The following is a 16,887-nucleotide window of genomic DNA, read 5'->3' on the forward strand; positions in this document are numbered from 1 at the left end:
GCCCATTCCCACACCTTGTGTCTCAACCCTTTCTCTTTGTAGATTGTAAGCTCTTTTGGGCAGGGCCCTCTTCACCTCTTGTATCGGTTACTGATTGCTTTATATGTTACTCTGTATGTCCAATGTATGTAACCCACTTATTGTACAGCGCTGCGGAATATGTTGGAGCTTTATAAATAAATGTTAATGTAATGTAAAATAATGTACTTAATAGCCCCTGTGTGGACTGGCAGCCTACAGAAGGCTCTGTTTGGCATTATACTTTTTATGCAACCAAAACTTGTCTCCTTACCAGAAATTCAAAAATAATCACCTGCTTTGAGGCCACTGGGAGCAACATCTAAGAGGTTGGGGAGCAACATGTTGCTCATTAGCCACTAGTTGGTGATCACTGCTTTAGACTGACAAAAAAAAAATCCTCTTTCTGATTCCATAAAGTACATAAAAAACATCTTCAGACAACAAAGGAGGCAGAGAGCATTCTTACACACTATTTCCATGAACAAGTGTTGTATGCAATTTAGGCCATTATTTCTGCCATTAAAATAGACATAAGGTCTCATTTTTAAAACCAGTGCAAAATTCAAACCAAAATGGCCATATTCTTTACACACAATGTATATACAAGAACTATAGTATAATTGTGTGCATATGCAAAGTAGCATGAACGTTAGCTTGATATGGCTGCTAATTTATGTCCACACTGGTCAATCACATGCAGGGTACATATGTGTTGCAGGATGCCCTGGACCTGCTTTAAAGAGGTGTTATTTTCAGAAATTCCTTGTGTTGCTTCTACAAATGCAACTCTGTTGATTTCTACTAAATCACTATTTCAAATATCATTTTAAATGTAAGTGGCTGTTTTTTTCACAGTTGCAAAAGCAATTTTATGCAGTAGACTTGCAAATATGGAAAAGTGACGTTTCTTATTGGGTTAAAATTAGAAAAACAGGAGATATTTGTATAAAAAGTCACTTGTGTCTAGCATCAACTCTATATTTTGTTTACAAAGTAATCTCTATTTTATACAAATAGAAAGTCATGGATACATTAAGAATGTAATTAGATGTTAGTTTGCATTTATATGTATTGTTTTTGTCTTTAGAAAGGTAACCAGTTTTGCAGCAATGAAAACTGTTTGAATTCACCACCAACACCAAATTTACATAGTCAGATTCAGTTACGGTAATATCCATTGTACACCAATAAAAGCAACTTTATTTTAAAAACATTTATTTCTTGTTAATAGTCATAATACATGTACTTTCTTTTAGGCTAGTTCTTTCTCAAAAGAAAAGATCCAGCAAGCTGAAAAGTACAGAAATAGGTATACAGTACAATATTATAATTTTAGACAGAAGACCGTGAATTATGCCAATAATAATTATGAAATTATCTTTTACCAGAACACACAGAGGTTGGGACAAAAGAAATCACAAACATACCAGAGGATTCTGGCCATGTTTCTGAGGTACTAATTCTGTTTATTGTATACATTTAAAACAGCTTATAGTAAGGTAAAGGAGATATTAGGTCATCAATGCTTTATTATAAAGAGCATCTGTATAGCAGAATTTACTAAGGGGCAGATTTATTAAGACACGAACGCTCGGAGGGTTCATTCGATTAGTTTGCTAAGGGCTGTGACAGATGGGGACAAATCTCCTTTGTCGCGAGCGGCTAATCTCCCTGAAATGCCATCCCACCAGCTAGAATGTAAATCGCCGGTGGGATGGCATATATGGCGCTGAAATCGCCAAAGTTTCCTCTCAAGGCAACTTCAGCGATTTCGGCAAATCGCTGCGCTGCGTATGCCATCCCACCGGCGATTTACATTCTAGGCGGTGGGATGGCATTTCGGGGAGATTAGTCGCCCGCAACAAGGGAAATTTGCCATGTGGCGACTAATCTCCTAGTCTGTCACAGCCCTAAGGAAGGAAGTATAGAAAGAAAATAATAAGGGGCCCAGGACAGAACCATGAGGAACTTCAACAGAAAGAGGTATGGGTGAAGATGATGCTCCATTGTAAGAGACACTGAAGGAGCGATCTAAGAGGTAAGATGAAAACCAGGACAAGGCAGTGTCAGGACAGCCAAGTGAGTGTAGGGACTGGAAGAAAAGAAGGTGATCCACAGTGTCAAAAACAGCTGTAGTATTAGTAGTGAGTAGCAGTTTTTATCTGATAAGAGGTCATTGGCTATTTGGGTTAAAGCAATTTCTAATGAGTGTTGTTGTCTAAAACCAAATTGTAGGGGATGCAGGTTATTGTCAGAGAGGAATAGCGTCAGTCGGTTGTATATTAGGCACTGAAGTAGTAGTTTAGAAATGAAAAGGAGCAGAGAGATAGGTCGGAGGTTACCACAATAGGAGGGATCATGAGAGGGTTTTTTCATATGGGGGTGACAAATGCATGTTTTAGTTGAGAGGGAAAGATTCCAGTAGAGAGCAAGAGATTGAATAGATGATTTAAGGCTTAATACCAACATAATACCTAGCAGACTTTTCCGTTGTGGTTATCAATTCATCAGTTTAATTGTTGCACTCAACAACACCTGTCTAATGTGTAACTACAACAAAGATGATATGATAATATCAGAAAGGAAATATAAAAAAATATAAATGTTTATAAAGGTCCTAATGAGGACCGAAACGTTGGTTCTGAACAATGAGTCTTCAATAAAAAGATTTTTTTGAATTTTACGGGTGTGCTGGCCACAGATTATTTCATGTTATATATATATATATATATATTGTCCAGTACCATGCTGCATAGCTACTATTCTTTGGAACTGGAACTGCAATCAAAATATATATGGCATGCCTCTCTTTAAAGTGGTGACCTTGGTTTATTGGGGAGGTAGAGGAAGCCAGGAATATAAATGCACAAGCAAAATCTTTTTTGCATACCAGAATATCTACAGTTTGTATCACGATAACTGAATTTAGACACCCATTTAGTCTCACAATTGCATTTTGTAGTGAAATGATAAAACTAATCATTATAGGTTATTTTGAGTATTATTATAACATTGTTTATTTCATAAGTCCTAACAGTTAACACAGCTCTTCTGTTTATTAAGTAAATTGTAGGCAACTGGTTCATGAGAACTTCTGTTCTTACAATTTAGAGGGGATGTTTATTATTATCTTCCAAAATGCTATACACTTAAGCTATGCGCATTTTTAATTTCAGGATAATTACATAAATGAAAGCTATGAAGCAATGGAGGATTATACTGACGAACAAGAAGCAAGTTCAGAAGCAAACTTTGCAGTTCCTTTGATTCCTCCTTCTTTTTCATTATCAGAGATTCCTTCTACTGCAGCAAGCACATTTTCAAGAAAAACTGAACCTGTCAACAAGACAATATTCCATGATTCCAAAACATCTACAACCAAACTGTATGCTTTTTAAAAATAAACATAATTTGTTCATAATTTACTGAATATAGTAGAATTAAAAAATTCAACAGTAACGAAATGCTTATGCTAGCTGTAAGTTTCAGTACTCAAAGACAACACCAACTTCAGTAAACGCTTTCAAATGGGTTCCTGAAAACCACGTCAACCAATTTAAACATTTTGAGTCCTTAGTCTATTGGATATCACCTGTGTGTTTAAAGGGGCTGTTCTTTAAATTTTAGTATGTTGTATAGAGTGCTATTCTGAGACAATTTGCATTTGGTTGTCATTTTATTATATGCGCTTTTTGTTCAGCAACTCTCCAGTTTGGAATTTTAGTAGCTATCTGGTTGCTAGGGTCCAAATTACCCTAGCCACCAGGCAGTGGTTTAGGTAAGATACAGTAGTATGAATAGGGGAGGATCTGAGTAGAAAGATAAATAATACAGTTTGACAATAACAATAGAATTGTAGTCTTGTAGTCTTAAAGAGCCATAGTAGAAGGCAAATAATTTAAAATTAACAAAAGAACAAATGAAGATCTGTTGAAAAGTTTCTTAGAATTGGCCATTCTTTTACATAGTAAAAGTTAACTTAAAGTTGAACATAACCATTATTTTGTAGTCTAGTCAAAGTATTGACTAAACTCCCATAAACTCCAATGGCTTCAAAAAATAAGTAATATGGTAGCCGTGTTTTTCAATTTTTTATTGTTTTGCAAATTTTTCGCAAATGCAAAACGTAACAGATTCACTCATCACTAATTACAACAACACTGCTACAATAAATACTATAGGCTTTCATCTAACTGATTTGTACCAAATCAGTCAGTGCCAATATATTAATCATACATTGCTGTTAGTGTGGACCATAACTACATTCAGGCAGCAAGTGACATTTTAAACTATAGGATTAGAGGACCATTCTAATCATAGTGAACATGACATTTCATCACCAACAGTGAGATTGAAGGGCAAGAAATGGGAATTCACTGGGGGGGGGGGGAGTGCTTATAAAAGTTGGAGTCCATACATAAAGTACACAAGTATATAAAGAGAATATCACCACTGTCAAATGCATTTGCTGCAAGATTTAATATTCGCCCTTGTGAGTTAAAAATAAACATTGCATACATAATATTTGGAAGATGTATTTTTAAGCCAGACCCTACAAGAATAAATGAAGTCTGGTAGAGCCCATGCTCTGTAATTTTACATACCTAATTATTTGCGTTACAATAGTGGCACATCGCTAGGTTTACATTCTGGATATTATGCAAAGATTATACAAACGTTAATTTATTGCTTATTTCCTTTTTAAACATAAAATTAACTTATAAGCAAAAGTCAGCTGTAATTTTGCTATACAGGAAAAATATGTATTTATATTTATAATATATGTATAATATATTTTTATGTGTTTATAGATGCCAAGACACAGAAAAACACCCATCTTTTGATTTGTTCATGACATCTACGCCCAAGGCTGCACAATTAACAATATTTGACTCATCTCCATTTGGTTTAGAAACTGTTTCAGACCAGGTTACTATGGCTTATATGTGTCTTACTTATGTCTTATATATGAATAATAAGCTAACAATAAGATATTTAGATTATCTGTGAAATCTGATGAACTTAAAGGACATATCAACCCCAAAAATATTTTTTTGCCTAATAAAAGAAAACATAATTCTAAGCAACGTTCCAACAACAATTTATTAAAAATTAATTAATTAGTGCTTTAAAAGTTATTTATAAATGTAATTGTTGCAGAAAGCAGCATTTGCTGAACTCCTGTTTGTTACCTTTTAAACAATGTTTAAGTGTAAGTGCCAGGCTCCTCCAGCAAGACAAGTCTATAAATTATGCTGGCATTTGTTACATTGTTACAAACGACCACCAGGGCAGAGAATAGAAAGGACAGGCAGACACTGCTTTTAATAGCAGTTATATATACAAATAACTTGAAAAACCATTACAAAAATGTATTGAATTTTTATTGCAAAGTTGATTAGAATTAAGTTTTCTTTTATTAGGCAAAAAATTATTTTTGGGGTTGACATGTCCTTTAAGTAAATTAAATTTTTTATGCTGTGAGATGCTGGAGGCCTTGTTTATTAATCCCACAGTCTCAAGTGTTAAATTATGCCTCTTAAAAGGGAAGGAAAGGTAAAAACTAAGTAAGCTTTATCAGAAAGTTCTATGTAAATACAGCCATAAGCACTCACAGAAACACTATCAAGAGAAACACAGGATTTCTTGTCTCTGTTTTTATAAACATGTTCTTCAGGTATCTGACTTCCTCTCTCAGAAAAACCCTTCATTCCTGGGGCCAGAGTCTGTGCAGTTCTCTCCTCTATCCCCTCTCCTGCTCCCGCCTTCCTCAAGAATGCTAAGAACTCCCACCCCCCTCCCTTAGGAATGTGTGATCTGAGCTATAATGGCTAGAGCTATACAACAAGCTATATAGAAGCTATAGCAGCTGCAATTTTAAACAGAGAAAGCTTCTAGGTGTGGTAATGGTTTCTGCAGATTAAATTTAGTGTTCTAGGTGGCACTAATGTGGCGAATCTATTGGCAGTAAAATGCCAAAATTACTTTCCTTCTCCTTTAAGACCTGTTTAAAGAGCATTTGCACCTGTGGGATTCATGCAGCCTGCACTTTGCAGCTAGCAGCTAGCACTGAATATCTGTTTGCCACATACTTTTGTGAATACTGAGAATGAAACTGTTCAAAACAAGACAAAGTATAAGGTACATTTGCTATTGAATTACGACATGATCTTTAACAGAAATCTTTTTTTTTTTAGGATGAAAGTTTTTCTCTGGTGAATACAAATACAGCATCACCTCTGAAAAGTATTGGTTAGTATTAATGAATACATTAAATTAAAAAAAGCAAACTTAAGAATGAAAATGTTCATGCTTGTATTTGTCTAGTACTATATATTAGTTGCACTTACTATGTAAGTACAGAACAGTACATTAATTATGTGTTAATTCAGAATGAAAATTGAATTCTTTGGAGAATCTAGAGTTAAGAACAGTTAAGGAGGTTGTTCACCTTTGTGTTAACTTTTAGTATGATGTAAAGAGTAATATTCTGAGACAGTTTGCAGTTGGTGTAATTTTTTTTTGTAGTATCTTATGTATTTTAGTTTTTGTTTAGCAGCTTTGCAGTTTGGAGTTTCAGCAGCTGTCTGGTTACTAGGGTCCAAGTTACCTTAGCGACCAGGGAGTGGTTTAAATGAGAGACAGATATTTAAATAGATGAGGACCTAAATAGAAAAATAAGTTATGAAAAGTAATAATAACAATAAAACTGTAGCATCACACTGTAACCCCTATTTGGCTGTAAAACAGTCCAAGCACAGCTAGTATAGGTTTAGAGCATGGGGTACATGCAACTCAATCCTTCAGGATGGGCCTTCACTAAATGGAAGTAACCAGGGAACCAGGGGTGTAGTGTCCTACAACTCAATGTAGCTGTGTGCGGTGCAAATTTAGCAATAATGGACGCCAGAAGGTTCCTGCAGTTGAACAATAGAACTGGGTTTTTTGTCAGAGACAAGTAGCAATGCAGGGTTAGATCTAATACTTACAATGCAGATGGTATATGATAGTACTCTGAGGACAACAAGAGAGGATGCACACGGGTTTATCCCACCTCTTTGGGAGACTTGGCAGGGTAAATACACCTGGTCAGCTTGGTACCCCCATGGAAGCAGTCTGGATGGATACCTCGTCCTCAGGTTGAATACCTCTAGCGTTAAGAGTCCTACAGCCGACTATGGATCAGGGTTTAGATACTGCCTGTCTACTATGTCTTAACCGTGACCCTATGCTGAGGCAACAGTGCCTATATGGAAGGGTACTTCCAGCCACTTTTCTTGGTGGAGCCAAAACTGTTCTAGTTTCCTTCCCTCTCTATCTCACTGTCCTAGAAAGTGCTCGACTTCGTTCACAGGGTCCCTGTCCCCGACTTCACTAGAGTAGGTGATGACTTTAAGGTAAATTATGGCTTTAATGGGGCCCTGTTGATCCCAGGCTCAGTGGACCTTCACTTGAGACACATAGGCAGCCAAAGAGGAAGGCATACCCTCCTGCTAAACACTATATGAGAGTGCAAGAGGTGTGGTCAACCCAAATAACCAATAAGGCATAAGGAAAACTCTAACCTTTGCCCAGCAACAGCAGAAACTAAGAAAGTTGTAGTGTTTAAAGCCATAAGAGCATATTAACCCTATGGGTCCCTACAACACAACAATAGTTTTCTAGATGCTGGGGTCAATGACCCCCATTTGAAAGTTGCAAGGAGTTAGTAGAAGACAGCAAATAATTAAAAAAATGATAGCATACGAAAAGTAAACTTAAAGGTGAACCACCCCTTTAACAGCCATTGCATTCATGTATATTTGTATGTATAACTTTCTTTATGAAGTGCTACAAGGATACACAATTCTGTACAGTCTTACAGTATATAAAATGACACACAGGGAAGACAAATATTATAATTAATACAATCAAAAGTAAATATATATAGGGATTACATTCCATGTGGCATGAGACATGGTAGGAAGTAGGTCCCTGCCCTGTAGAGTTTACAATCTAAGTGGATTATAAGAATTTTAATTTATGCATTATACACTAAATTAAATGAATCTGCCTTTACATGTTGCATTTTTTCCTACTTTAGATACAATTTCTCCAAAAACCTTACCAATACCACCCAACCTTTCCACTTCCTGCTGGCTGCTTTCCTAGGCTGTAGAATGAGAGCCAGTCCCCACCTGGTGGCTGTTTTCATATTTTATAGAATAAACATAGTATGGGGAAATCGCAGGGACTTCCCACTTCAGCGATTCCAGTAGTTTTTAATGACAATGCTTTCTTTGTAAAATCGCTCCGAAAAGGGACTCATAACAATTCAGATATAATAGCAATTTGAAGTAGTATCGTTGGTTTAGGTGCTGGCGATTTATATTTTTCTCTATGCAGAGATAAAACGAGCGACATTTTAAAAATCTCAGCAGCTAATCTCTCCGTGGGACATTTGCTTAAGGGTCATATGTACATAGCAATTGAACATGAAAAGTCTATCAGGCTCAACCTATTTCTATCTAACTTTTAGGTGCATTCCCTCCTGATTCACATGTAGCTTGTATGTAGACCAGTTTCCTTGTATTTTCCTATTCGTTGGCATACAGGCCTTTTTTGAAACTATCCATTGAATTTGCCAATAGGTCCTCTTCTGGGAGACAATTTTATATCTGCACAGTTCTAACTGTAAATTTAAAAAACCTATTTGCACTTTACCATAAGCCCTCCTCCTTTTCTCAAAGCATGAATTCCTATGTTCTGGAAACAACTACTAGTAAATTAGGAACCACAGATTTTATTGTTTAGTTGGGCATTGTTTGTGCTTAATAAAAAATTGTACTTCCTCTTGCCATTTTTTCCACCATTAGTCATAGCTTTCTTCTCCATAAAGGATTATCTTAAGTCCTAGTAAAGGTATTCAAAGACGGCATATTTTAAAAACCCCAGTGCATAACTTAAAACATATGTCAAGATCCCTCTGCGAGGATGATACATCTTGCACAGAGCTTAGCATCTTGCTTTGAAAGCCTTCCTCCAAGTTATTAATCAACAGAACACTCTCTGGATGACTTTCATCCCCAGTATTGTTAGTGGATATACATTTCACAACTACTCTCTGTACATAGTGCTTCAGCCAATTTTCCATCTTTGCACAAATAATGTTTTAAAGAATAATTGACCTTAAAGGAAATCCAAGTGTGGCTTGGGACTCCTCCAGTTACATGGGATTAGGAGAAACAATAGGTTACATGGAAGCAGTCCTAATGTGTAGTGCTGGCTCTTTCTGAAAGCTCAGACTCAGGCACAATGCATGAAATGGCTGCCTACACAGCAGTATTACAGTTAAAAAAATATACATTTGTTGGTTACAGAATAAAATTTTATGGATTATTTGCTATGTAAACAGTTTAATTTAGAAATAAAACTTAGACCATAAAAATCATGACAGTATTCCTTTAATTTAAATAGCAAATGACAAGCAGCCTTTCCAATTGAGCTATTGTTGAATATAGACACCTGTAAGAGGCCTCAATATCACTGTTTTTCACTTTGACAAAGAATCTGTCGAATTCAACTTGAAATCATGAGTGCATGTGTACATGCATTCCGAGTACATCAAGCACAGCAGCACTGGCTGTACTCTGCCATGAATATTCGTTTCCAACAATGCAGCAATTAAGAAGCATTTTATAGGTATGGGACCCATTATCCAGAATGTTCGGGACCTGGGGTATTCTGGATAAGGGGTCTTTCTGTAATTTGGATCTCCTACCTTAAGTCTACTAAAAAAAATATTTAAACAGTAAATAAACCCAATAGGGTTGTTTTGCCTCCAATAAGGATTAATTATATCTTAGTTGGGGTCAAGTACATGGTACTGTTTTATTATTACAGAGAAAAAAGGAAATCATTTATAAAAATGGAAATTATTTGATTAAAATGGAGTCTATGGGAGATGGCCTTTCCGTAATTCGGAACTTTCTGGATAATGGGTTTCCAGATAAGGGGTCCGATACCTGTATATGAAAACTGTAAATGTTTTGCGAAGACTAAACAATTATCTCCGCGTCACCACTCACTTAAATACTGAATATTAAAAAATTAAGTATGTAGCGCAAACTCCCTTTCTCCTGGGAAGGGACTGGTTGATCCAGCCCAGTGGGATAGGTATATTTTTAACCAAGCACTAAATGTACTCCTTTATTAGCCTTAGAGTGAGGAATTACAAATTCATTATGCTTTGGTGCAGCTGGTTTTAGTGCGGTAAATAATAGGATATATTTATCAGTAGGTGAAACGGAGGCCACAATGGGTTGTCAGAGTAAATTTTCACAACTATTTTCACTTGAATGGGATTTTCAAGATGCGTTATTGAAGTGTTAGAGAGAACAACAACAATGCATATACTCAACCAATCTGCAGTAGGTATAAATAATCATAATAGTTTTTTAACACAATTAATAAACTGAGGTCTTTTTACTATTTGCTATAGGCAGCATATTTGGGAGAATGGAAGGAGATGATATGTTTACATTTCCATTTTCATCAAAGCATTCCCAAAGCCCTGAAGAAGAAAGGGAGGAGTTTGGTTTTACATTTCCGTTTGGACAAGACCAGAGATCATCACAAGATAACAAAGAGTTTGAACCACCTCCAAGTACAATGAAGTTTACATTCTTTTAGCAATGCATTACAATAATATATATTATTATTATTTATTTTCATGCAAAGTTTGATATACTGTCCATTTAGTTAAATAAAAAATAAGGTTTTAAGTTTGCAAATAATTGATAACTGTAATTTATGCCAATAAAAGCCCTATTATCCATACAAGTAGTCAAGTATGAGAATTGCAGGCTGTGAAACCACACAAACATGTTTCAGGCATCAAGGGCCCTTTGTGAAATTCAGAGAAACGTGTGGATTCACAGTAAACACATAAAAAGCAGTTATTTTGCCTCAGCCTGTGATTCTCATTCTTAACTACTTGTACTGATACACTTTATTGGATGCTAGTGATAGAGCACCTGTGGGAGTTGTAGCTTTAAGAGCATCAGCTGTTGTGTGTTACCCACACGGAGCGTATTCTCGGCAAGCGAATACACTCCTATGCTTAAAATACCTACCTGTGTCTGCACCCGATAGCATTGAATACGCTTGGGTGCACACACATGTAGCCGATATCCGCAAAAAAACGCAAGACTTTACATTTTCTGCGGATATCGGTTACATGTACCTCCACCCGAGCATATTCAATGCAAGCACAGGTAGGGGGATTTTTAAGTGTAGGAGTGTATTCTTGGCAATTGGTTTTCGGCTTGGTGAAAAAACTCTACATACGCTACATGTGGCATTAGCCTAAGATTTGAAATTCATAATTAGTTGCTCCAGTCATTGTTTAGTTTTAAAAGAGCAGTGTCACACTGAAGAGGACCCGCCAAAGTTGTATAAGTAAATGCATTTACTGCTGAAAGAAGTCTGTGTTCATATTCTCTACACTAAATTTACAATTTTACAGTAAATTTACAATTTTTGACTAAAGTGCAGTGTGCAAAAAAGCCTGTCCATTTTTTGCAGTTCTTGTGTTGTAGATGCAACTTTTTGTACTAACCAAAGTGAGCGCATATAGTTTCAGACTTATTAGTGTATTGGACTTATGAGTTTACAGCTACTAGTTTTAGCCATTTTCTATTGATAAAACATTCTACAAATATGTCTGCATTATTTGTATGATATATAAAATATATTATTTAACAATAAGTGGCAGATGTACTTACCTTCGACCATCATTGGTTAGGCAACTGATTAATAAAAAAAAACATGTGAGTTCCTAATCACATAGCCTTTCAGCAATCAGTTGCTTTGGTTTGGGAACCAGGAAAGCTGATTTACATTGCATTAGTTGACCATTATTTACCATCCTGCACTATTCTATATGAGTGTAAACAGGCAATGGCACAGCAGTACAAGCTTCCACTTTGGAAAATAGATATTAACAATCAGTTGTCCTCCCAGAGTTACTATTTATAAAACAGAGTTTATGTTTTAATTCACCCTTAGAAGTGTTAAAAGGATAGGTTAAATACTGAAGTGTTTTGGACACTTTTATGTCAAATTTTCAATGATACATAATAATAAATGTCATTTAAAATGCTACATTGGTGTGTTTGATTAGTAGTCCAATATTAGTGAAAACCCAGTTATGGGGCCAACAATACATTAAATAATGTATTATATTATTTGCTGTGAACAGCAAGTAAAGCCATCCATATAAATTGGTTGTTGGTAAACAATGTCTACTCCGTTGAATTTGGGAGAAGATCACACTCTGTCTCTCTAACCTTTTATAGGCTTGAGGAGTGTGAGCTGTCAGCAGCTCCTATATGTGCACCATTTCATCCCTGGACATATAAATGCAAATCTGTGTAAGAAAATAATTTTCAGGCTCTCAAGTACCAAGACTGAACCAGATGTTATATCAGTGGTAAAAGATGTATCTTTTGAGTGTAGTTTTAAATAGATCGGGAGAAGATTCTCTACTGAGGAATTGATGGATAGAATTCCAGAGGTAAGGTTCACCAAGAGAGAAAGGTATAAGGCAGGATACAGCACTTGAAGTAAATGGTGTAACCAGGCAGTAGCTCTAAAGGAAAAGGAGCAGTTGGCAACAGGGCCGCTCCTGCCATAAGGCAAAGTGAGAACCTTTCCGCTGGCGGCAGTGAGTGGGCAGTTACCAGGGGCAGCAAAAAGCCGCCTCTTTTAAGAGCCAAAGTTTTGTTTTTTAAAATGAAAATTCGTCTCTGCTAGTACAGAGAGCGCATTATCGATGCAGCCCCCTCTGGACCCGCTCTGATGCTAAAGTTGTAAGAATTACCACTGGTTGGCAAGTAATGTACGGAGATATAATGAAAGAGATTTAAGGAGGTTCAGAGGAATTAAGGTTTTCAAAATCATGAGAAGAGCTTTGTAAGTTATCTTTGCTTAATGGGTTGCAATAAATGGGGAAAGAGGTGGGAAGTAGGGAGCCCAGGTAGTAGCAGGTTGCAGTAAATGGGGAAAGAGGAGGGAAGTAGGGAGGACAGTTATTAGCAGGTTGCAGTAAATGGGGAAAGAGGAGGGAAGTAGGGAGGACAGTTAGTAGCAGGTCACAGTAGTCCAGACAGAATAGAGTGAAATCACAGATAAGTATTTAGCTGTTGCCTAAGAGAGAGAAAGGGGCATTGTCTACTAAAAAGATTCAGGTTTTGACCATGATGTTGACAGCTCAATGTATTTATATATGGGTTCACTGGATAAGGAAGATGGGGCTTATTTACTATCTATGCATTAATAGTGGCCCTCTGGTTACTCTGGGGTATTAATAAATTAACAACTCATGTCTTTTTGTACCGGATTGTAGCTTCACTTCAGAATTTATGTATGCTTACTAGTAAGGCCTAGTAGTTGTTCACTAGTACAAAGAACTTAAAGATTTGAAAAGAATAAAATAGTTGACTTTGCCCAATATCTCGGCATGCAACTTTTATGTAAATAGCTGAGTTAAAGATAGAGGCAGAAAACTTGGCAAAGGGTAAAGGAAACCTTTATTACATTTTGCTGTTTGCAGAATATATTTGGGTTTTGGTTATGTAAAACAGGAGCTCAGTTATTTACTTGTGTCATGAATGGATGTTGTTTAAATAGTTAATTCTATCTAGAAACAAAGTATCCAGTTACTTGCGTCCTACTATTGTCCATTTATATATTTAATTTTTTTAAATTGTAACTTTTGATCTTCTTTATTCCTTTGTTTTTCTTTCACCAATTTTTATATGTTTACTGTCCTCAGCCTTGTTCTAATCCTTCTATTATCTGCAACTATTAACTGTGGCTGCAGAATTTTTTTGATGTGTGGTGGCGAAAAAATTTGCTCATCACTAGCCCTGACCTTGATGCCATGTGTTGCATCAGTAGCAAACATACATATCAGTAGCGTACCTAGACTAAGGTGTACTTCTCCAACTGGGCGCCACTGCTCAGTGGGCACTTACACACAAGGAAAAAGGGAAGAGATGGCATGCCATAAAAATAACCCTAGAGCAGGAACAGAGACATACACACAAAAGTAGTTTTGTATATATTAAAGGTACTCAGCAATTTTTTATATAACAAATAGTTTGCCTCTGTTTCCCATTACACGACATACTGTGTGGTAGAAGTGTGTTTTGCTCAGAAACAATAATTCATAGCAGATGAGATAAACTAAACTAAGAGGTACTGCCAGCTTCAAAGTATAATTAAATGTCTAATGGTTTGCTTTGATTAATAGGACAATCAACATCTGCTCTTGTTAATGGGGATTAGTAATCTCAAACTGTTTTTCCTCACATTTGAAAATACTTCTTGGTATTCATATATGTTAGATAGATACTTATTTCTGTACAATTAGAAAATACTCTGAAAAGAATCAAACCCTTTTAATTTGTTGTAGTGTTTAGTACAGTAATTAGCAATTACAATTATAAGGTTCCAAATACAATGAATAATCATTTTTACATATTACATTCCACTGGTTAGCACAGCAGCATGGATAGCCTGGGCAGTTACTAAACTGAGCATAGATACTTACAGATTATTCAAATGTATCTATATACATAGATACTGTAGATGCAGATAATGATATATACTTTTATATTTGTGTTAATGTATGCATTAAAAAATCACATTTACAGCTGCTGGAATGCACAATGTATGATCCCATTTAATAATATTGATGTAAATGCCAATTTTGTTTTCTTCAACTACTTGTTTATCCAAACAAATAGTTTATTCATTATCCCACAGCAACAGAGAGGAGAACCAAGCCAAATGCTCAAATGCTAATAATTCTTGTCTGGCACTCATCGCCTTGTTAAAGTATTGATTCTAAAGTCCTCCAGATAAAGGATAGTTGGATTCAAGAGCTAATCCAATCGGATAAGAGATATCCCCATATGGTCAGTCACCAGATTTTTCCTAAGCCAATCAATAATCACTTTGATGAGGAAAACATGAGATATTTCTGTACGGATACTGGTTGATTAAATCTTCTAGTCCAAATGCAATCAAAATTGTTTTTGTCTGGTTTACCTTTTCCAGTTACAGTCAAATGCACTAGAAAGATGCCATGTGGATATACAAGGAAGTTAAGCAATGTAAAAGATGTTCTTGTTAAAAACACTATAGCAAAACAATTCAAATGTAAAATAGTTATTCAGTCTGCAGAGAAAGCAGATTATACTAGATCAGACCTTTTCTTTTTTTCTTTAACAAAGTAACTATTTACTATAGAGCACTATAATAAATACTTAATATAATTGTACTTCATCAGGTAAAAAACAACTGTCAGATTTAAATAAAAAATAGGGTTAATACAAAACTAGGGACCAGTAACTTATCCATATATAAGTAGTAATGTCAACATGGCAGTTTTGCTATAATTACATTTTGCTGTAATTCACCATAAGTCCTGTGTGAAAGGGTTTCCTGTTAACTATTTGATCTACAAATTGGACTACACCTAGGCATATTTATGCAGATAAATCAGTAGTGCTATTGGAATAATTATCTGTAATATTTTTATGTAAAAGAGCCACTGGGGTAATTTGTGTACTATATAGTAGCTGCATCAGGGAAAGTGATGGGATCTTGATCTAAGAGAAACATTAGATGTGTACCTTAGCATGCCACTTTACTGCTTTTATATGTCCAAAAATGAGATAAAGCTAACTAACCCCCATAAGTGGTAGGGTTATGTTCTGTGGTACAAAACAGATGGCATCTTTTCAATCCTCTTCATATTAATCAAATGAATTTTTGAGAATTAACTATATGCATGAACTATTTGCAGTCCAAGTATTAACAAAGTAAATAATTATAATGTAATCATACCAAACACAATCTCTCATCTAAGCAATTTCTTCAGTTTAACATACTTTCATTTCTTGTCAGTGGGCAGCCAAAAAAAACACTAAAATAAATTACTTTAATCTGCGGACAGTAAATTTGCCAACAGAGGTATGTTGTGATATTCAGACAATGCTTTTCTAGATTCATCAGGTATCAGCTATTTCTCTTTAAAAGAAAATACTATACGGCATTTATGGTGAAGCAATAATACACTTAAAAATGAGCAGTAAAAATTTCAAAACCAAGTTTGCTTCAACTGTGATAGAGAGTTATTAGCTTATGAAGTATGTGTGTGTTGTTCATTGTAAATATAATCATTGAAAAAAATAAATAACATAAGGCCACAATGTTGGTATTTTAAGAAATTATTGCACCCGACAGTGGCAATATTTGGGTTTACTCTGCACAAGTATCTGTATACACTTAACATTTAATCAATGAGCAAGTTGTATTTATTTTAGACAATTAGGCCACACCATTCAAGCTCCATATCTAATAACATGCATAACAGTGTCCAAGCATCAAAACAATTAATAGAATTGCTTCTTGCATTGTACTCTTTTAAACAATTAACACAATGTTGTAAGTACCAGGTAGTTGACAGAATCCCTTAAGAATAGTGGACTACAGAATACTCAGCTATGGTAGGGATGAGCCTTTAAAGGAACACTAAATCCTAAAAATAAATATGTCTAGAGAAAAAAAAAACGAGATCTGCAGGATAGATGCCACCCTTTAAAGCATATTTATACCCATGAGCTTGCTCAAAGACTCCATTGAGCAAATACAGTAGACATTGGTTGTTAATTTAAGATTATTTAAATTACTACACTATCTAAGTTCCTTATTGCTATTGGGATTTATCTTGGACACAGTTCAAAAGTTTTTCTTCCATAAGAGAAGATCCAGAGCCTCTGTTCATTAGTGAGCAGTTTTAGGAGAACCTGTTCT

General features: G+C 35.6%; 1 protein-coding gene across 1 annotated transcript in view; it reads left to right on the plus strand.

Annotated features, from left to right (window-relative positions):
* The window catches only part of c14orf39 (chromosome 14 open reading frame 39), a 48,082-nt gene extending 35,917 nt beyond the window's left edge, over positions 1-12,165 (plus strand). The window contains exons 12-18 of the mRNA XM_031892354.1: positions 1,109-1,188; positions 1,278-1,330; positions 1,410-1,474; positions 3,198-3,406; positions 4,833-4,950; positions 6,219-6,273; positions 10,502-12,165. Of these exons, the coding sequence (XP_031748214.1) occupies positions 1,109-1,188; positions 1,278-1,330; positions 1,410-1,474; positions 3,198-3,406; positions 4,833-4,950; positions 6,219-6,273; positions 10,502-10,692 (771 nt within the window). The 3' untranslated portion in view covers positions 10,693-12,165. The remainder of the gene's footprint in view (positions 1-1,108; positions 1,189-1,277; positions 1,331-1,409; positions 1,475-3,197; positions 3,407-4,832; positions 4,951-6,218; positions 6,274-10,501) is intronic.
* Positions 12,166-16,887: the final 4,722 nt, after the last annotated feature.

This window comes from Xenopus tropicalis, chromosome 8 (assembly GCF_000004195.4).
Source record: "Xenopus tropicalis strain Nigerian chromosome 8, UCB_Xtro_10.0, whole genome shotgun sequence".
NCBI classification, from domain to species: Eukaryota; Metazoa; Chordata; class Amphibia; order Anura; family Pipidae; genus Xenopus; species Xenopus tropicalis.